This window comes from Phodopus roborovskii, unplaced genomic scaffold (genome assembly GCF_943737965.1).
Source record: "Phodopus roborovskii unplaced genomic scaffold, PHOROB, whole genome shotgun sequence".
In the NCBI taxonomy this organism is placed as follows: Eukaryota; Metazoa; Chordata; class Mammalia; order Rodentia; family Cricetidae; genus Phodopus; species Phodopus roborovskii.
This window is the reverse complement of record NW_026126514.1, coordinates 8,983,628-9,006,506: the sequence shown is the minus strand read 5'-3', so window position 1 is coordinate 9,006,506 and position 22,879 is coordinate 8,983,628. Positions and strand designations below refer to the sequence as shown.

General features: G+C 38.6%; 1 protein-coding gene and 1 non-coding gene across 2 annotated transcripts in view; one reads left to right on the top strand and one right to left on the bottom strand.

The window, feature by feature from the left end:
• Mia2 (MIA SH3 domain ER export factor 2) overlaps positions 1 to 22,879 on the bottom strand; it is a 69,713-nt gene that overhangs the window by 13,079 nt on the left and 33,755 nt on the right. Inside the window, exons 13-21 of the mRNA XM_051195894.1 lie at positions 22,746 to 22,817; positions 21,273 to 21,377; positions 18,177 to 18,299; positions 15,215 to 15,335; positions 14,348 to 14,394; positions 13,499 to 13,589; positions 9,184 to 9,322; positions 1,176 to 1,277; positions 69 to 129 (exon numbers count right to left, since the gene is read on the bottom strand). Of these exons, the coding sequence (XP_051051851.1) occupies positions 69 to 129; positions 1,176 to 1,277; positions 9,184 to 9,322; positions 13,499 to 13,589; positions 14,348 to 14,394; positions 15,215 to 15,335; positions 18,177 to 18,299; positions 21,273 to 21,377; positions 22,746 to 22,817 (861 nt within the window). The remainder of the gene's footprint in view (positions 1 to 68; positions 130 to 1,175; positions 1,278 to 9,183; positions 9,323 to 13,498; positions 13,590 to 14,347; positions 14,395 to 15,214; positions 15,336 to 18,176; positions 18,300 to 21,272; positions 21,378 to 22,745; positions 22,818 to 22,879) is intronic.
• Positions 11,912 to 12,040, top strand: LOC127230817 (small nucleolar RNA SNORA61). Its single transcript, XR_007835218.1, has one exon. It is a non-coding gene; the product is annotated as a small nucleolar RNA SNORA61 (small nucleolar RNA).

Sequence of the window (22,879 nt, the reverse complement as noted above, 5' to 3'; positions counted from 1 at the left end):
GTCCTGCATCAGTTCTATTGAGTCAGAATGTGCTAACTGTGCACACAGCAGTCACGTGACACACATACCTGCCCTTGATAAGAGCGAATTGTTCTCTCCAGCTCTTCTTCGAGATCCTTGGCACGCCGTCTATAGGGAACAAGTAGTTACTCCACTGTGGCAAAATATAATAAGGAGTGAAAGCACATGACTACAAGAATACAAACGGGAGTGTTTTTCTACCTTATTTAATTATAACCACAAGACTCATCTTTTGAGAGATGGTGACAGATTTTTAAAGATCACCTTCTCCTCCCCTACTTCTAACCTCAATTAAACCTTGTAAGCACTACTGCTTGGGTGTGGCTAACACAATGTCACAAAGATTGATATAGTACAGAAGGTCTCACCCAGCCTGGCCTCAGTTATAATCTTCCTATCCCTCCATCCCAAGTGCAGAAGTCACAGGCACATGCCATCATGCCTGATCCTTGGGTTTTCATTTTCAGGACTCTGAAAGATTAACTCAGATCCTATAATCTTAACAGAGTCCCAGAAGAGGAACTCTTTTTTTAGTTGTTTTGTCTTTTTGTTTTTTTTCAAGACAGGGTTTCTCTATGTAGCCCTGGCAGTCCTATAACTCACTCTGTACACCAGGCTGGCCTTGAACCCATAGAGATCCACCTGCCTCTGCCACCAATGCCCAGTTCAGGAGAGGAACTCTTGAGAGGTAAAAATATAACTCACTACTTAGCCAAGGTTGGCCCTGATCTTATGATCATTCTCTTCTACCTCCCAGTGCCAATACACACAGCATCCAGAACTATTTACAAACTTCTTGATATTGACATAAAATATGTCTATATTTATATATCCAAGTCCCCAAAAAGAAAACCTTTTCTTTTTTAAATTTCCTGAATATCTGCAAAATACCAAGAAATTCAAATGCAAAGTAATGAAACAAAAATAAGCCAATTTACTGAGTGGTGATGGCAGGGCACACACACCTTTAGTCCCAGCACTCAGCAGACAGAGACAGGCGAATCTCTGAGTTCAAGGCAATTCTGGTCTACAGACTGAGTTCCAGGTCGGCCAGGGATACAGAGAAACCTTGTCTCAAAGCAAACAAACAAACAAAGCCATTTTCTTACTGCTTCCTGCTGCTAAGCATCCCAACAAGAAAAAGAACTTCATACCTGTAGGTCTCCAGCTCCTTGTTTGCATAGCTGATCCTCTCATCCACTTTGGAAAGTTTTTCCTCTTTCTCTAATCGGCAATTTTCCTCCACTGTTAATTTCCTTAAAACAAAGAGTATTTCATTTCTTTTAATGTATGGAACTCATATAATCAACTAAATTTCTAAAATCACATCACAAATGGTGTAACTCACAAAGCAATTTCCATACAACATGGTAAAGGCCACATGCAAAAAAAAAAAAAAAAAGTCTCAGTATTTCTGATATGAAATTTGGCACTATAAACCCAAAATCACATTGTTCTCATTACAGTGCTATTAGTATTAAGAGTCTCGAGTGTTTTACATTATCATAATTTATCCAGTATAAATATTGATAAAAACTGTTATGACTATCATTTATCAAGGTTTCTTGTAGTAAGGCATTACATTTGTTACTAAGAAGCCAACAACTAAACTATGGCTTGTTTTGTTTTGTTTTGTTTTTTTAAAACAGAGTCTCACAATGTAAACCTAAAACTCGCTCTGTAGACCCGGCTGGCCTCTAGTTCACAAAGATCCACCTATGTCAGTTTCTTGAGTGCTAGAATTAAAGGTGTGTAGACCCAATATTTTTAATTGGTAGTTAAAAATAATAAGAGAATAAATAATACCAGCATCAGCTCTAATCCTGCACTACTTTTTTCTTGTACTAATAGTAGGTAACAGGTAACTCACTGAACCATTAGTGTGCGCCAGAACTGTTGCTAGACTTTTATGTGGGCAGCTATACAGGACTATTATTTCCATTGCATAAAAATGAGAACTCAGTGCAGAGAAACCAAACAGTCAGATACCATGTAACAACAGGTCTCAGAAATGAAGCAACCAGCCATTTCACCACTCTGTGGACGTCAGAGTGTACTTACACAAATCAAGATGGCTAAGAATCAGTGGGTGGCATTTGTCACATCTGTAGTTCATTTTTTGCCAACATGTTATTTATTACATGACACTACTGTCACTGGGAGCAGGCTTTGGAGCATATAGCCTCACCCTACTTCCGGTTTCCTCTCTCTTCTTCAAGTTATGATCTCTCAGCTTTCCTGCTCCAAGAACCTGCTCCCACGCTCCCCTCACTGTCACAGGCTCTCCCTCTGGAACTGTACGCCGAAACAAGCTCTCCCTTCTGCTAGTTGCCTTGATCAGAGTGTTTTGGTATTTAGGACTGTGTGTGTGTGTGTTTTGTTGTTTTTTTTTTTTTTTTCCAGCCATCGTATTTATCACAGCAACAGAAAAGTGGCTAATACAGCCTTAAAGTTAAAATGCAAACTCTACTGATAGAACTTCAAAGAGAAATCACATATTTAAAGCAGCACACTAAACTCCTAGGTTTGAATACTTCTTTCCAATATTAAACTTAAAAAAGTGTAAGCAATATAATGTATCAGCCATGAAAAAGCATCAAGAAAATAACTGAATCGAAAAAGGCAATCTAGAAAATAACTGAACCTAAATTATAGCCTATACAGGCAAGAATTTATTCTAACATTTTAACAGTTCTACCAACTTTGTATATCCTACCAACTTTGTATATCCTACCCTGAATAGCTAGTGACATAATTCAGCTTGAGCAGTGAGTGGATTCAGAACAGAATATATAATATTTGGGAATTCAAAATAGAGTGAACACATACGAACAAGATACAATGAAGCTTTTCATCCCTGCTTTGAAAATATACAGAAAATCAATTTTACCTTTGATTTTTAAGCATCACTCATTAAAATTCTAAATAAACTATAACATACACTCAGAAGTCCTTCTTTAACTTCAGATCTATTTTATATGCAAAACTTATTTCCAATATTGTTCATTTTAACCCCAAAACAAAAAATACCCTAATCCAAGGTTTACTAACTAAATAAAACCCTGAGGCTATCTCCCATCTATTTGGTCAAGTTTATTCTCTTTCATAGCCTAAGCCATCCTACAAGGCCCAAAGGTCTGTGGTGAATGGCAAGTTTTAACTAAGTGTAAGTCCAGTACAGAGGTTAGACGCAAATGAGAGTGACCAACCATCCAGCACTCATTTCTCAACAGATTAATGTTCTCTACTCGTTTTCAAGTACAGAGTTATCTGAGCTCATTCTATTTTACTAAGTGACCACGAACTGTTAAGTTAGCAAATACTGGGGCCACTGGTTCCTGCTCTGTTGATCTCTTTTCACAAAACTTATCAACTAAACAATACACAACTTTGATTCCTGTGTAAGTACTTTATTTAAAACTTGCCATGGGACTGGAGAGATGGCTCAACACCTAAGAGCAAACACTGCTCTGGCAGAGGACCCAAGTTCAGTAATTAGTACCCACATGGCAGCTCACAAGCATCTGTAGCCCAGTTTCAAGGGACCCAATGCCTTCTTCAGGCCTTAGGGGGCACCAGGCACAGAAGCTGTACATAGACATACATACAGGAACTCTCACATACACATAAAATAAAAATAAGTGTCTATGGGCTGGAGCAAGAGTTCAGCCATTAAGAAGAGTACACACTGCTCTTACCTGAGCTCAGTTCCCAGCACTCATATCCAGTGACTCATAGCTGCATGTTATCTACAATTCCAGGGGCAGCCAACACTTCTGACCTCTGCTCGCACACTGATGTGCACAGGCTCACACACATTATACATAATTTAAAATAGTAAATAACTTTTTTGTTTGTTTTCTTTTTCGAGACAAGGTTTCTCTGTGTAGCTTTGTAGACTAGGCTGGCCTTGAACTCACAGAGCTCTACCTGTCTCTGCCTCACAAGTGCTAGGATTAAAGGTGTGCACCACCACTGCCTGGCATAATAAATAACTTTTTAAAACTACATAAAAACTGGTGGCAAACACCTGTTCCAAGCACTTGGAAAGTGACAGCAGAAAAATCAGGAGTTAAAGGTCATAGCTGACTGTAATCAGGGTCAAGCCAACATGGACTACATGAAACAGTCTCGAACAAAATAAAAAATGTCTTAGTTAATGTAAGTTGTAGATTTCCTAACGTTAAACTCACAGCCAACAGCACTTTAAGTTATGACCAAACAAAGTTCATCTGATACATGGTATTTTCTCCATAAAATATATCATGGCCTTTTACCATCAAGAACTATTGACAGCACTCAGGCACATACTTGGGGTCTATGCAAACAACTATGGCACCAAATAAACAATTCTCAAAAGATGTGGCACTCAGAGAAGGACACTTGTTTACAGAATGAGAACTGAAAGAAGTTGCTGTGTTAGCCCTCAACCAGGAGTGCTCACAATGGGCATCTCAGAAGCTTTATCATTCTCAGTATACCCACCAAAGGCCATAAAACCTTGGAAAGAATAGGCTTTAAGTTTACAAACAAATTTATCAATAGACTTTACATCACACATACATACATACATACATACATACATACAGAATGTACGAAAAATAAGGGACTTCCAATAACTTCCTAAAGGGAAATAAAAGTCTGCTAGGTTTTATAACGAAAGGTCTATGCTATAATTCATACCTGGAAATCTGCAATTGCTGGATCAGTATCTCAAGGGTCTTCTCTCTGCCTGTATCTGGGCATCTCTGGGCACAAGCACACCCTGCCACAGTATTTAAGTGCACTGAGCACAAATATTGACTGGAAACCTACTATTTTCCTTTCAGTTTAGACATTGGGAATATAAACAAAAATATGATACTTCTTACAGAATTTAAATTACTGTGGAGGACATGATATTCAGAGCACAAAAAGGGCTATTTAGAGAGATAAGGAACAGAATAGAAGCTATTGTCTTAGGTAGGGTACCAGGGAAGCTTCCTTTAAGATGAGAGTGGAATCCAAATCCAAATGAAACAAAGGGTTGAACCATGCAAGCACATAGAACACTAGCATTGCAAGCAAAGAAAGAAAGAAAGAAGAAAAAGAAAAAAACAGGCATACCAAAAATCAAGAAAGCCAGTATCAATAGAGAGAAACAAAGAAAAGAGACATAGAATAGGCTAGAGCTTGCCAAAAGATAGGTACAGTAATCGTGGCTCTGAGAAGTCAACATTAAGTTTTGCTTTAAATCTATTTAAATGCACTTAGGGGTTCCAACATAGTGATAGTACCCACAATTAATGTTTCAGGAGTTATCTGAGGTTACAGAGAAAAGACAGTGCAGGAGATGAAGGCATAAAGAAAATCATTCATAAGGCTACTGTAACGAGCCAACTACTGCCAATGATGGCTTTAGCCAGAGTACTGGTAGAGGGTAAAAGGCCATCAGATTAAAGGTTAGGAAGGTCATTAGGATTTGATAAGACAAACAAATATGGGACACAAAAAGGGCATTGAAGGATGACTAGCAGCTACCCTATACATAAAGCAAATGATACTGCCATTTAGTAACTACAACAAGGAGTATTAAGCAAGACTAACTTGCACAGAAGAAAGGAATCACCAGGCAGTTCCATCCAAAGAGACCATTCAGATTCCGTAATCCGGTTTGTCAGCATTAGTTTAAGGCAATAATCTGATAAATGCTTACTAAACATTAAGGAAGATTTTGTGAGATAGCTTGGAAATTCCAACATATTTACATTTTCTTCCATGAAGAAAAGCGTTCCAGACCAAATAACATTCTTAAAAGTGAATGATATGGCTGGATGATGTGGTACATTCCTTTAATTCTGGCACCTCGGGAGGCAAAGGCAGGTAGATCTCTGTGAGTTCGAGGCCAGCCTGGTCTACAGGAAGAGTTCCAGGCCAGGCTCCAAAGCTACACAGATAAACCCTGTCTAAAAAAAACAAACAAACAAACAAACAAAACAAAGTGAATGATTCTATGTAATTGATAACATCCAATTGATGGGAGATGTCATTCTGTAAATATGTTTCTCATACTGATTAATGAATAAAGAACTGTTGGCCAATAGGAAAGCAAGATAGGTGGGACTAGGAGACAAGGAGGAAGGAGGAAGTGGTAAGGAGGAGTCAAGATGGAGAGTCTGGAGAAAGCAGAACCACCAGCCACCTCTCCCTGGTAAGACCACGTGGAAATACATAGAAATGGGTTCATACTTAAGACAGAGCTAGCCGATAAGAAACTAGTACCTAATCCCCATTAAAATCCCACCACAATTCTTCACCGACCTTGAAAGGATAATAATCAACTTTATATGGAAAAACAAAAGACCCAGGATAGCCAAAACAACCCTACGCAATAAAAGAACTTCAGGAGGCATCACCATTCCTGACTTTAAGTTCTACTACAGAGCTATAGTTCTGAAAAAAGCCTGGTATTGGCATAAAAATAGACAGGTAGACCAATGGAATCGAATTGAAAATCCTGATATTAACCCACAAACCTATGAACACCTGATTTTCGACAAAACAGCTAAAATTATTCAATGGAGCAAGGACAGCATCTTCAACAAATGGTGCTGGCACAATTGGATGAGGGTGTGTAGAAGACTGCAGATAGACCCATGTCTGTCGCCATGCACAAAACTCAAGTCCAAATGGATCAAAGACCTCAACATCAATCCAGCCACATTGAACCTCTTAGAAGAGAAAGTAGGAGGTACCCTTGAACAACTTGGTATAGGAGACCGCTTCTTGAACATAATTCCAGGGGCACAGACACTGAAAGAAACAATTAATAAATGGGACCTCTTCAAACTTAGAAGCCTCCGTAAGGCAAAGGACACAGTCGACAAGACCAAACGGCAGCCCACAGACTGGGAAAAGATTTTCACCAATCCTATATCTGACAAAGGGCTGATCTCCAAAATATACGAACAACTCAAGAAACTAGTCAACAAAACACCAAATAACCCTATTTAAAAATGGGGTACAGAACTGAAGAAAGAATTCTCAATGGAGGAAATCAAAAAGGCTGAAAGACACTTAAGAAAATGCTCCACATCCTTAGCTATCAGGGAAATGCAAATCAAAACAACTTTGAGATACCATCTTACCCCTGCCAGAATGGATAAAATTAGAAACACCAGTGATGACTTATGTTGGAGAGGATGTGGAGAAAGGAGAACACTCCTCCACTGCTGGTGGGAGTGCAAACTCATACAGCCATTTTGGAGATCAGTATGGCGATTCCTCAGGAAAATGGGAATTAGTTTACCACAGGACCCGGCAATCCCCCTCTCAGCCATATACCCAAAGGATTCACATCCTTGCAACAAAGGCATCTGTTCAACTATGTTCATAGCAGCACTATTTGTAATAGCAAGAACCTGGAAGCAACCTAGATGCCCCTCAGTTGAAGAATGGTTAATGAAGATGTGGCACATCTACACAATGGAATACTACTCTGCGGAGAAAAAAATAATGGTATCTTGAAATTCACAGGCAAGTGGATGGCACTTGAAGAAACCATCCTGAATGAGGTAACCCAGTCACAAAAAGAGGAACACAGTATGTACTCACTCATATATGGATTTTAGGCACAGAGCAAAGGATCATCAGCCTATAATTCACACCACCAGAGGAACTAGGATACAAGGTGTATTCTAAGAGATTCATATAAAGCCCCTCAGAGAACTGGAAAGGGACAAATCCCCCAGAGCTCAAGGGAAGTGGGGGGGGGCAGCGAATGGAGAGAGAAGTAGGAGAAAATGAGGGGGAGGAAAGGAAAACATGTACGACCAGGAAGATTGAGCCTGGTTAAGAATAGAAGACAGGAAAGAGAGCGAGACAGAGAGAGAGAACATAAAAGAGGGAGCCAATATTGGTTTGAAGATAAAATTGAATACAAAGAAAGGTCTAGAGAACTAACTACAAGACTGCTCCCAACTAACAATTTGAGCTTCCGTGGAAAGGCTATCATAAATGCCCTTCCCGGAGAGTGAGATCAACAACTAACTTCTCCATGGAGCCCTCAACTAATCTCTGTTGGAAACAGGATCAAACACCCATACATAAACACTGAGTCAAAGTAGAACCCAGAAGCAGATGGAGAGGACAAGACCATGCGGCAGAAACACATACAGACAGCTTACCTGAACAAGGAGGAGCTAACGGCCACTAGATGATAGCTGGGAAGCCAGCATGGGACTGACTCAGGCCCCCCTGAATATGGGTCTCAGCCAGAAGGACTGAGCAGACTAAGGGACCTCAGACAGTGGAGCCAGGATGTATCCCTGGTGCACAAAAGGACCTTGCGAACACATCCCCCATGGAGGGATAACTGCCTTAATCTAGAGACAGGAGAGAAGCCCTAGTCCCTACTTCACATGACCTGTCAGATCTATAAGACCCCAACTGGATGGCATTCCCCTACATATGGAATTGGGGTGGGGGGATGGGAGGGGAGGGTGGTTAGAGTGCATGTGAGAGGGCAGAGAGGGTAAAAGTGAGGGAAGGAAGGAGGGAGGGAGGGAAGGAAGGAGAGAGGGAAAGGGAACTGGGATCGACATGTAAAATAATAAATTAAATTAAAAAAAAAATGCTTTGACTCCAAAATTTAAGTTCAAGGACAAGTTACTGGGGAAAAGGATTTCTATTTTTGTTTCCACAGAAAATGAAAAGATGTGGATTCCTTCCAGACTAATGTGGTTTGATCAAGCCAGATTGCCTGAAACAGAGTAGGAGGTGATCCTACATTCAAAACAGCTGGACAAAGCAGCCTTACAGACTACAGCCAGGATTTCTGAATCTTTTTTTGAATCCCCCATGACCAGCAGGAAGTAGTTTGGAAAGAACGCCCAAATTCCCAAATATTGTCTATAAATGTTTGTTTTCATTTAAATGGACTTTGTTATATAAAATTAAAAAAAAAAGAAAAAAGAAAGAAAGAAAGAAACTAGTACCTGGCCAACAGCATTATATCAAATACAGAGTCTCTGTGTGTTAACTGGTGCTGGCGAGGCGGCAGGACAAGACCAGCAGCAGGCAGAAAAACCTTACTCTTTACATCCAATAATCAATGTGTAAAGCCTCAAATACATTAACACATACTTTACTTGCCATTCACTAGAGTTACCCAACACCTCTCACCTGTGAAGTTTCCTTTCATTGTCTTGGTACAGCTCCCTCATCACTGTGAGTTTCTGCTGAAGCTTCTCTTTTTCATTTTCAAGTTGTGTGTTAGCTGACTGTAGAGACACTTGCTCAGACTCCAAATTTCTGATATGCTCTAAACAAAGGTTCAAAGTCATAAAGAAAATAAACTAAAGGAATTTCATAAAAATAAAACCTATTAAAGATACACGAGATTGGCCAGGTGGTAGTGGCACACCCCTTTAATCCCAGTGAGTTAAAGGCCCACCTGGTCTACAAAGCTACACAGAGAAACCTATCTCAAAAAACAAAAACAAATCTTTAGTCAGATGCCTAGGGTTTAAAAGAATATAGATGGACTCACTCAGGCAATACACATTTAAAAGAAACCTTAAACCTTGGAGGGCTGGAGAGATGGCTCAGAGGTTAAGAGAACTGTCAGCTCTTCTGAAGGTCATGAGTTCAGTTCCCAGCAACTACATGATGGCTCACAACCATCTGTAATGAGATCTGGTGCCGTCTTCTGGCCTGCATGTATGCATTTAATATATACATAATAAATAAATCTTGAAGAAAAAAAGATAATTCACAAGATTGGACATGCCCAGGGTGATACAGCTATAGACAATTACTAAAGATAACAGCAAACCAAAATTTCTCCAGCAACAACAGGAAAATCTCTAAGGTATTTTGTTTGCCTAAATGCTTTTCACTATTTTAACTAAGATGCTACTTTTAAATTGTTAATATTATTATGAGGATCTCCCAAACCTTCAACATTCTAATTCTAGCATCTGATTGTCAACCTGAGAGGTAACAGCCACTGAAGGAAGCTATGAGGATGAGAGTTTCAAATGTGGGCATTTCATTTCAGCATTCCCTATTTCCTATGCTGAATATCTGTTATAACCTAATGAGAAGTGACCTGATGTTCAGGCTGGTGACAGAGCCAAGTGGTAGAGCACTGGCCTAGAACACACAAAGCCCTGTGTTCAGTCACCCATACCATAATAAACCAGCCTTCTTTTTCAGCCAAAATTATTCATGTGCTGTCATTCAAGCTAGCTGATAATAAATGATCATTTGCCAGTTTTCTGAGAGACCATGACTCAAACAAAATGAAGACTGGAAATAATTACTTTAACTTTATTTCAACTGCTAAACTAGGGAATATAGCTCAGTGGTAGAGCATTTGACTGCAACTGCTAAATGACCAAATCACCCACAAAAATGGAAAGATAGCTCAGTCAGTAAGGTACCGGCCTCACAAACATGAGACCCAAGTTTGGGTCCCCAGCACACACATAAGCCCTGTCAGAGTGCTGGAAAGGGAAAAACAGGATCCCTGGGGTTCACTGAGCAGCACAGTCCATGTTTAGTGTGAGACCTTTTCTCAACAAACAAGGTGGAAAGCAACTACTAAAAAAGCCTAACCATAGACCTCTGTCCTCTATACATGTTTGAACACACACACAAAATGGAAACGACCAATTCTAAGTGATTGTGAATTCTGAATAAACTAGTATACAACTGTTACATCTCATTTCTCTTTCGTTATAATTACTACAACTCCAAACAGCTCTAATATTGAAATGAAAATCTCAACTCTGACCTCCTCTAAGGTATCATTTCCCAAAACATGTGTGAACCTATTGAATACAAGAAAAAATGCACTATGACTCAAAAGGGCAGTTTCAAAATCATAACAAACATGGAAAAGTTTAGTAACTATATGTAATGGGATGTAATTATTCAAAATGTCAGCTAATTAAAGAAACAGACCAAAAGAAACATTTGTGTAAATACACTAATAGCTCATGTACAGGAGGAAATCATGCCTAAGTGTTTTCTGCAAAAATTGTACATCTATATCAGAAAAAAAGCCATCTATACTCTCAGCCAAATTCAACAAGTCACTTAGCAAGAAATCAATGTTCAATATAAGCTCTAATATAACTGAATCATACTAATACAAAGAAGCCTTACAAAACAACACAAATTCTTTTATCCTTATACACTCAAGCTCTTTTGTCTCGTCTCATACTTTTATTTTAAAACTTTTAAAAATAAGTTTGGGAGCATGGAGGGCAGTGATGAGGAGAATGGGGAAAAAAAGTATAGCTCAATTTTAAAAAAAAGTGTCTGTGTCTATGTTTGTGTTCAATTCCCAGCACTCACATGACAGATCACAACTGTCTGTAACTCCAGTTCCAGGGGATCTGACACTCTCAGACAGACATATATGCAAGCAAAAATCCAATAAAATAAACAGAAAAAAAATTAAATAATTTTTTAAAAACACCATGAGAAAAGAAAAGTTGGACTTGGAGGAATGCTCTACACAGACACGGCTTTCAAGTATTACTGGGCGGGGGGGGGGGGGGGGGGAGTGTAAGGACTGGCCAAGAGAAAGAGTAAGCAATGGAATAACTGGTGAACTGATTCCTTGCTACACTAGTACTTCCTACTAAGACACATGTACGTTAATATATGCCTCAATGAAGCTGCCTTGAGAACAGAGTGCCAATTCCTCTCTGGATTTTCCACACTGTTAATACTATTCTTCACAGATAGCAGCATGTGTTTTTTAAGTAAGACTAGTGTTTTCTCAGGTCTAACAAAAATACAACTACTATAACTAATGAGTAGCACAATGGTCATTTTTTAGCAATGTTTATCCAGTGGTTCAATCTTTTTAAAAAATTAATAAATAAAAGCCTGTGAGACCCTTCTGGTATTTTTCTCATCAGATCTCAACCCTGGTCTTGGAGGTCATAAAGAAGATAAAGCACATTGAAGCTGGCCTCACAATGATGAAGTCTGATATAGAGCACAGGTCCAGATTCAAAGGGGTCTGGCTGCCATTTGGAAGACAGGAAGTTGAGAATGAAAAGGGAGAAATTTGAAGTTCTAGGCAGCCGTAGCAATGGTTGACTACATACTTGAGACATTTCTTCTCCTCATTGAGAAGATTTTTGTTGTTGTTGTTGTTTATTTCTGGTATGTTTGTTTTTAGCTGTGTAACCAGTGAAGGGACCTTGTCTGTGATCATCGGTGTAGTTAGAAAGAGGCAGGAAAAGCACCAGGCAGGTGGAAATGAAGCTCCATAAGCAGAAGCTTTTGGCTAATGTTGCATGATTTCTGCACATGTAATTGGATTAATAAGCACTGTTGTGGAAAGAAAATATAGATGAGGAGAAATAAAACAAAAAGTTGCCTGTGGTCCCAAACTGAGTTAACCAGCACAGACATTTGAATATGTCCATCCATTCTTTTCAGGTATAAAAATATGAATGTATTTTTTTTACAAAGTGAGACGTGATCCACTTTTTAATCATCCCAACCACAAAGCAGAATTTATTTTTTGATGTGAACACTATCAGCAAAATTTTTTAATGTTCTCAATAAAAAAAATATTTTATAGGTCTAACATCACTCCTATGCTAATAAACTATATACATAATTAATGTAGTAGACCACACTAGTTTCACTAAAGATCAATTTCTCAATTTAAAAAAATTGTAAAGAAAATTTTAAATTTAATGCTTTTTGGTTTTGTTTTGTTTCTTGGTTTTTCAAGACAGGATTTTTCTGTAGCTTTGGAGGCTGTCCTGGAACTAGCTCTTATAGACCAGGCTAGTCCTGATCTCACAGAGATCCACCTGCCTCTGCCTCCTGAGAGCTGGGATTAAAGGTGTGTGCCACCACCCAGTAAATTTAATACTTTTTACATCTAATACTATATCAAACATTTTACACTGTGTGGAGGCTTGAATGAAAATGGTGCCATAGGCTCAGAGGGACTGACACTATTAGGAGGGGTGGCTTTGTTGGAGGAAGTTGTCACTGGGGGTGGGCTTTGAGGTTTCAGATGCTCAAGCCTGAGCCAGGGGCACTCTTTCTTCCTGCTGCCTGCAGATCTGGATATCGAACTCCTGGCTCTTCCCCCAGCACCATGTCTGCCTGTGTGTCTCCACGCTTCCTACCATGATGACAATGGGCAATTGTGAAACTCATCTCCACAGTAGAACTAGTATGGTATACTACTTTAATGTATGTGTAAGTGTACAGGCCAGGCCCTAAAACTCTGAACTTTAAGGCAGATCCAATTAAATGTCTTCCTTATAATAGCAGCCATCATCGTGTCTCTTCACAGCAATAGAAACCCTAAGATGCACCGTACTCCACAGTCCTACATGCTTTAAAGATTATTTCATAAATTTAAGAGAAACTGAAGTACCTTTACCACTAACAGAAAAACTCAAAAGTAATTCATTCGCTTTAAGGAGACATGCTCGTCGAGATATCTTACCTGTAAGATCATTGTTTGTTGTATCTACTTCAGATAACTGAGTGTAAATTTGATTTCTGTCTCCTTCTATGGCTTTTAAAGAAGCACCTAACTTTAAAGAAGGGAAGAAGAAGGAAAGCAATAATCAGTTACACAAAGGACACACACATCCCCGATACATCCCATACTATGGCTCTGCAGTTATTTTCCCTCTGATGATGTTATCATGGACAACATAAAGCCATCAGTGCAGTTGCTAAAGTAGCCTTCACACTATAATATCAGGACTTCTTACACAGATTAGCTAAGAACAGACAGAAAGAATAAACCAAAAGGAAACAAAACTATTATTTACTTTTCAAAATAGTATTTGGAGCCTTTGTGGTAAGAAAACCAGAAGAAAAACACTGCACAAAGAGAACTATGAAATAAATACATTAACATTTTTGAAGTATTTTTAATGGAAGGAATGAGGGTAGAATTTGAGCATTTCTAAATTCTCTAATTATGTGAATTTCTAAAGTTATGATTAAAAAAAAACTGATACAGAAAATTCTAGGGGCTGGAGAGACAGCTCAGTGGCTGCTCTTCCAGTAGAACAGGATTCAACTCTCAACACCCACATGGCAGCTCACGGCTATCTGTACCTCCAGTTCCAGGGAATCCAACACCCTCACAAAAACATGCATGCTGGCACCAATGCACAGAAAATAAATAAATTAAAAGAAAAAGAAAATTCTAATCACTTCTCATATAACCTTATAAGAAAACAATAAAAGCAATCAATCTTTAAATTAGTTACTAAGGACAGACAGATTTAATACCTGCTGTAGGTCCTCCCCCCCTTTATATTTACATAATAATACAAACCTTAGTAGCATAAATTAGCTTCTTCAAAGCTCCCTTCAGCTGATTACCTACAGAGAAAAATAAAACCATAATTATTGAAGACATTCAAATGAATATGTTAGTTCCTCAACTAGTCTTACAACCTCTCTTCTTGTCACAACAAACAATTTGGGGCTGAGCTTTAGCACTTCTTGCCTGTAATTCGAACATTTCAAAGCTGAAACAAGGGGATTACCATGAGTTTAAGGCCAGCTGGGGCTACATGGTGAATTCCAGGCCAACTTAAGCTACAGTGAGACAGTGTCTCAGAAAAATAGTAATTAAAATAAAAATAATAATTTATATAAGGTAGAATGACATACACTCAGGAAGCTAGACATTAAAAGCAATTTAATGTACTACAGAGTCCCAACAAGAACTGAATATTCACCTAAACATTATCCATGAACTTACTATGCTTAGATTCTTAAGGCATTACAGCATCCAAGTTAATTAGTCAACCATGGCTCCAACAACCAAAATATTAGTGAACCATGGCTCCAAATTAAGCAATATTAAACATAAATTCTATTAGAAAACTATTTTTTACAGATAAAATAAAAATGAAAAAAAAAAATAAATACAACTTTAGTATAGCTCCCCTTAAGTTTTAGAACTTAAAAGCTGTATATTTTTAAGTTGTTATAGTGAAGAAATGTAGGATACATAGGACAAAGGAGAAGGAAGCCACAACTCTGAAGAGGTGAAGAAAGATTTACTCAAAAGTCTAGCACGTGAGGTGGAAAGCGTGCATGGCATTTCAGGCAGATCGACAAAATGTGCCAAGTACAAGTATATAAGCATGACACACTGTGGAATGAAGAGGAAACAAGGAGCCAGGGGCCACACCTAAGTACACATCGTTTTCTAAGTCACTGTTCACTTCTAAATCCAGATTATCATCATCAGTTACATCTTCCCCAAGCACAGAAGTCCAATCTTTCATCTTCAACAGGCTCTCCATCAGAGACTGGATATTGAGCAAAAGGAGAAAACAAAAAGAGAAGATAATGACTCATGCTAATAGCTTTACAATTTAGGACTTAACTAATTTAAAATTCAATCCTGAGCCAATGAGATGGCTCGGCAGGTAAAGGCATCTGCCACTAAGACTGATGATCTGAGTTTGATCCCCAGAACCCACATGGTATAAGAATTGCCTCCCAAAAGCTGTCTTCTGAATTCTGTATACACATCACAGAATGCACATACCCCACACATACATACATAAGTAAATTTTTAAATATAATAAATTTTTAAATCAATCCACATTAATAAACCCTCATGTGCTCTAATTTTCTACCTGCCATTAAGATATGTAAATAGTTGTTTGGTATTTATTTTGTAACTGCAAAATTTAGTGACTATTAAACGTTAAAAAATAAAAAAACTTGCTGAGCATGGTACAACATCTTTTATCCCACCACTCAGATGGCAGAGGCAGGCAGATCTCTGTGAGTTTGGGGCCAGCCTGATCTAAAAAGTGAGTTCTGGTAAGAAAGGACTACCTCATGAGACCCTGTATCCAAAAAAAGAAAGAGAGAGAGAGGGAGAGAGAGAGGGAGAGAGAAAGAGAAAAGGAGAGAGAGAGGGAGGGAGGGAGGAAGAATGGAAGGGGTGAGGGAGGGAAGGAAGGGAGGAAAAGAGAGGAAAGGAAGGAGAGAAAAAGAAAAAGGAAAGAGAGAAAATAAAATCAAATACAATGTTTTATAATGGTTTGTTCTTGCTAACTACAAAGCAATCAAACATTTTCTTTTATGTGTATCATGCACACATGCGTATGCACATACAGCTGCAAGAGCATGAGGCAGGAAGATGCAAGTGTCTTCTTCCATCACACTCCAGCTTACTGCCTGGAGACAGGACCTCTCATGGAATCAGAACTAAACTACCCACTAAACCATCTCCCCAGTCCCTAAAATATTTTCTTATGGCACTTCTTACATATCTTACTAAATAAGAGTTGGACTAGAGAGACACCTCAGCAGTTAGGAACTCATTACTCTGCTAAAGCATCTAAGCTCCTTTCCCAGCACCCACATCAGGCCGTTCACAACTACTTGTAACTCCAGCTCCAGGAGATTCAGTGGCCCCTTCTGGCCTCTGCAGGCATCCAGAGTGGCCATTAATATATGGGGTAGGGTAAAAGTTGTGTGGTGTTTCATTTATCTCTGAAAGATACAAAATCTATAAAAAGATCTATAAAAATCTATGCAAAGACCACAGACACCTTGGGCACTGGTCTCACATGCACATTCCTACACACTGGCACATACAAAGACACACAAGTTAAAAAAAATTAACATCTCTTGCTGTAGAGATGGCTCAGCAGTTAAAAGCAGATTATCTTGCAGAAGGCTCAAATTCAATTCCTAGCACTCATATCCAGCAGGTCTCAACTCCCTGTAACCTCAGCTGCCGGGACTCTAACACTTTCTGGTTTCTGAGGGCAAGGAAACTCACATGCACATACTCACAAAAAAAAAGAAAAAAAAATAAGCCATAGATTCTTGATTTATTCAAGTAAATAACTAGCTGGAGAATCCAACTGAGAAAAAGACACGTAAAAAAATTTCAATGGAGCAGAGAAGTTCTCCAACTGTTTTTCTGCTGGTTTTGATATGCCTGCGAATTAAGTACATAAAGCAGGCACATGAAGGTCAGAGGACAAATGAAGTCAGTTGGCTTTCTCCTTTTACTTTTACATGGTTTGGGGACCAAACTCAGGTCATCGCTTTTACTCAATGAACCCTCTCATCAGGCCAAAACTGGTAAGAGCACCATTCTGTGATTGGTTGAATTCAGAGAGTCAACGATATGGCAAACTGTGAATAAAATGAAAGCCAGAACCTCTTGAAAACATTTATCATTTTTTTTTTACATTTATTTATTTAGGTGGAGAGCAACATAGGTGCCATGGCATATGCACGAAGATCAGAGGGCAATTTATTAGAGTCAATTCTCTCCCTCTACAATGTGAGTCCTAAGGATCAAATGAACTCGTGTCAGGAGTGTACAGCAAGTGCTTTTACCCACTGAGTACACTCAATGGCCTATGTAATGTTAATTTTTTATTCCTACAATTAGAGTCAAGTTCCAATTAGTGTATGTGGATATGAACTGAGAGCATACGTATGGGTTCAGGTACACACACCACAACAAACCTACAGAGGTCAGAAGACAGCCTTTGGGGTCAGTCATTCCTTTCCATCTTGCTTGAGACAGATCGCTCTACTGCTGTGGGAGCCAGGCTAGCTGGCCTCAAGCTTCTGCCAGACTCTACACACTACAGGGCACTGGCATTATATACTATGCTACTAAACCCAACTTCTAGGATTCTGGGGATTGGAACTCATATTATTGCACTTATGAAACACATGATTTTTATCCCACCTTCCCAGGCCCAGTTTTAAAGTTTTAAAAAGCTTTTGTTTCAATGAAGTAAGTAACACAAACTTAGTAGATATAGCAAAAATATTCAGCCAATACATAGAAACTATAAACCCAATTTCTCAACCTTTTCTTAATCAACAGCAGCAGATGTCAGAATAATAAGAAAAGGTAAAAATCATTATTTTCTTTCTTTATTGATAAACTCCAGGCTAAAAATACTGGAGAACAAAGACATGGAGTGTTAACATATATATTACAAATCTATGCATCTTCAAGAAGCATTTGAAATGTGACAAAAAACACAGTAGCAATAAAAGCTATTAAAAGTATTTGAATTTCCAATTTATTAAAAGTATTTGAATTTCCAATTAAGTATAAAACTGTGGCTATCTAGTCACTAAAACCAACAAGCCATTACCTTGATCTGCTTTTCTTTATCATTTAGGACTTGTTCAGCCTGTACTTTGGATTCTTCAATTGATACTTTCTGTTTATTGAGTTGATTCATTTGTTCTTCCATGACTTCAGCTTCCTGTGAGAGCTGATAGGAAAACAATAACAAGGATGTGAAAGACAGCAGTGTTTAGATGCATTTACTTAATATCATTAAAAGATATTAAAAAGGTAGGGCTGATACTTAAAAAAGGAATTTGGATGTGGCTCCCTTTTATGAAGAACTTTCAAATCAGACTATAAAATATTCTCCAACTGATTTACAAGGTAAATTTTTATCAAGTACATGGTTTTGATACATACTTGTCTGATAAATCTAGTCAATTCTTTCTATCTTTGTATGCCATAAAATATACCAGATCTCATTAATGATATTTTTAGTCACCATGCTGCTTTGTTCAGGACTATCTGAAGAAAGGTAATCCTCAAGAATACTATTAGTCTGGAACAGATATTCTGCAGATGCTCTTAGCCTGAACTGCACTGTGAGTTCCAGTCTAGCCTGGGCTACATGTAGGACTTTGAAGGAAAGATAAGACACTTTTGATTACAGTACGGGAAATCTACACAGGAGTCCTCACCACCATGTTCTCTGAAATCTAAGAGGACAGAACAAAGATGTAAAATGAAAAGGCATCAACCTAAAAAGAAAATGAACAAATAGAAAGAATGGTGATAAAAAAAAAAAAAAAAAAAAAAAAAAAAAGACTCCATAAAAAAGGGGTAGGGGCCAGACCCATTACTGACATTGTTAAGACCTCTGGTCTCTATACACAGTTACACATATGTATCCCCATGCACACATTAACCTGCTCACAAACATACACACACAAAAAAAAATCAACAAATAAAAATTTTAAATTATCACAATAAATAATTCTAGTAACCCACAGAATCAAGAGTTTCCGGAATGAAAGTGTCCGACATATGACACATCATCACATACCCTCAGAGAGCTAAAAACAACAGAAAGATACTGTTTGTGAAGAAGGAAAAAAGCAGAACACAAAGAAGGTCCCATAATCTACACAGCATTCAAGACTCAAAACCAAAAGTGGAAAGGGAAGACAATGCAGCAATGTCAAAATGTTATTTTAAAAAAATGCAGCACAGCAGAAAGATCTCCGGGTTTGAGGCCAGCCTGGGCTAATAGTGAGTTCCAGAACAGCCAGGGCTGTTACACAGAGAAACCCTATGGCAAAAACAACAAAAACAAAACAAAGCACCAAGAAGTGAAAATAAGTATCTAAATATCAGAAACTCAAAAGGGAACAAGTTGGAGCAACTGCTCACTGGTTAATACCATGCTCTGTTCTCCAAGAGGTCCCGAGTTCAGTTCCCAACAACCATATCAGGCTGGTCACAACCACTTATAACTCCAACTCCAGAAGATTCAACATCCTTTCCTGGCCTCGGAGGGCACCTTAATCATGAACACAAATGCACCCAAATATAGACACATACACATAATTAAAATAATAATAAACTTTAAAATGAATTATTTTTTAAAAATGAAAAACAAGACCTTTTCAGCTATGCAACCTCTTTTTAAAAGTACCTCCTGTACCTCCTTATCTGAAAGTTAATCAAAACAATTAACCACAAGAGTTCTGTTTTGATACAGGAAACAGAACTTTAAGATGAGAAAACAAGAATCCCTGGCAGCTGAGCAGCCTCAAGACAACAAAAGCCCAGTAGAAATGTACAACATGTTCTTCTTTCTATTCTGCTTTCTTTTTCTTTCTTTCCTTTCTTCCTTCCTTCCTTCCTACCCTTCATTCTTTCTTTGTTCTTTGAGACAGAGTTTCCCCTGGCTATAATGGAACTCAGAAATCCACCAGACTCTGTCCCGAGTGCTGGGACCAAAAGTATGAGCCACCATTGCCCGGCATAACACATTCTTACTGGACCAAGAAAATCGAAGTTCACAAAAGCAATGGCTCCCAGAGGACAATGAAGGAGGACAGACAGCTCAGTGTCAAAGAGTGCCTACACTTCTTGCACAAGACCTGAGTTCGGTTCCCCTTCCATATATCAGGAGGCTCATAACTGCCTGTAATTCAGTTCTGTGGGGGATCTGGCAGCAGGCACAGCGACACATATCTATAAACCCAGCAATTAGGAGGCTGAGTACCACAGTGACTTCCAGGTCACCCTGCACTACACTAGAAGACTCTCAAAAAAATAATTAATTAATTAATAATAATAAAAGTTCAAATGAACAAATTAGCCAAAGCAGTTGAGTGAATGACATTTGCATAGAGATAAATTACAAATATGTATTACAGGAAAATAAAACGTTGGGCAACTCAGTATATATAGTCAAGTCAGACAGACTACTATTTAGAGACCCATACTAATGTAAGAAGAAATTCTCACACTACTAAGGTGGGAAGATAGTAAACGCTGTTACACAAGAGAAAAAGGCAGTATGTCTGAAACAAGGTGAAGGTAAGGACCAACACCAAGTCATGACCTGTGCACAGTTGAACTCTCACACCACACACACACACACACACACACACACACACACACACACACACACACACACCTCAATATGCACACTGTAAAAAGGAAGGAAGGGAGAGAGGGAGCAAGAGAGGGAAGGAAGGCAGGAAAAAGACAGAGAGGGAAAGAGGACAGACAGACAGAACTGGGATAACAGAAAAGAGGGCACATGTGTGCCAGTGTCTAGGTGAAAGGAGGGTGAGGATAAAAGCTAAGTTTTCACTTGACATGCTCCCAAAACTCCTTCTTCCTCTAGGCCCCCAATGGGTAATCTGTTAACTCTTACTTCAGTCTCTGCTGTGAGGAGTGGTGTTAGCCGCTGTCTCCTGTGAGTGTCAAAATTCTAAGTGCCTCGGCTAACTTCTTTCATGGGAGAAGATAAGAGACGGAAGGACACACTTTTAAATCCTTTATATGAGACAGAAGTCTGCATGGGAAACAGCCTGCTCTCAAAAGCCTACTCATTCACTACAGAACTCCACATATGGGTGTGAGGTACCCAGAACATTAAAGGCTATATTCAGATCTAAAAGAGTATCTGTAGATTACAAACCTGCTGCAGGCTTTCCTGAAGTTGAGAATTTTCATTCAAGGTATCTTTTATTACTCCCTTAAGTCGTTCTTCATTTATTTCAAATATTCTGAGGGTAGTTTTGGCCTAAGTAAGAGAAATACACAGTTTATAACAATTTAACAGAAAACCTCCTGTTTATGTCATCTCCAAAGAACATAAAATTTAAGCAAAGGTCAAAACATGCCACTACTAACAGCAGATGCATTATCAACACTACTTTGATATAACACTCATTTGCCACGTAACTCTGAGCAAATTATTGAACCTTCTATGTACTATGCAGACAATTTTGTTAACTACTGAAATAGAAAAGAACAATTATTAGTTACTGAATTATTGGTTTACTTAGTGACTTACATAAAACACTACTTGTACTGCCTATTTGCCAAGCATGGTTTCACTTCCTACCAGTAACAGAATGACCTGGAGAAATAGTTGAAACAAGGGGTTGTTGCCCTTAGCAACCTGCTACTGCCATGTACACTTCAGAAAAATCTTGCTTGCTTTCCTGCCCACATTGTGATTTTAGAAAAGAAACCAGACCCAGAATTGAAGGCTTTCAGGAGGAGTCATGCGGACAGTCCACTGGTGACATCTCTCTTCCATGCTCACTACTAGTACAGAAATAGACATTCCAGAAAGATCCCACACTACTTACTCTTTGTCTCCTGCTCTAAACTTTCTGCTGCAGAAAGCAACTCTATTTACTATCATTACATGTTACACAATTTAAATCTGTCCAGGGGAAAATAAATTTCACTCTGAGTAACTCAAGTTAAAACAAATGCATATTTAAGATTCCCTATATTTCAAATACTAACATACTACTTTATTACCTAATGTGATGTCTATTCTTGGTTATCAATGATATCTGGAATTAACTAAAACTCAAGCAAGCTGTGAGTAATTTATCTTAAATCATTTCAAGTGAGAAGACCTAAAGACCTACCTTTAATCTGGATCTTTTGAGGTGGGAAGATCCACCTTTATTAGGGGCTAAACCTTCTGGCAGCAGCCTATCTAAAGGACATGGAAGGAGGAAGTGTGTTTGTCCTGGCATTACAGCCTACTTCTTTGGGATTCCAGTGTATACTAAGTATCAGGTGAGACATGGAGCCTTATGGACTGAGCAACTACTGGATTCTTGGACTCTGTTGGTAGACTGAAATTGCTGGACTAACCAGAACACAGCCTGACAATCACACTAATAAATTGTAATAAATTCCAGATAGACATATGGATGGGTGGGTGGGTGGATAGGTAGGAGGGTGTGAGGATGGGAGGTAGGGTAGGTGGGTGAGTGGATGGGTGGGTGGATGGATAGATGGATGGATGTCACCCCATTAGCTCTGTTCCTCTAGAGAACTCTGACTAATATACTTAATAATAATATGAAAACATAAATGTTCTTCAAAAGTGACAGACCAATTAAAATAATTCAACTTAACTTACTTCAGCTAGTTGTGATTTGACAGACTTTGATTCATCTTCTAGAGATTGTATTGTTTTTGAAATATCACTCATCTGAAAAGATAGTTATCAGTCAGTAAGTATTTAATAAGACCCTTTTGCTCCAAGACAACATT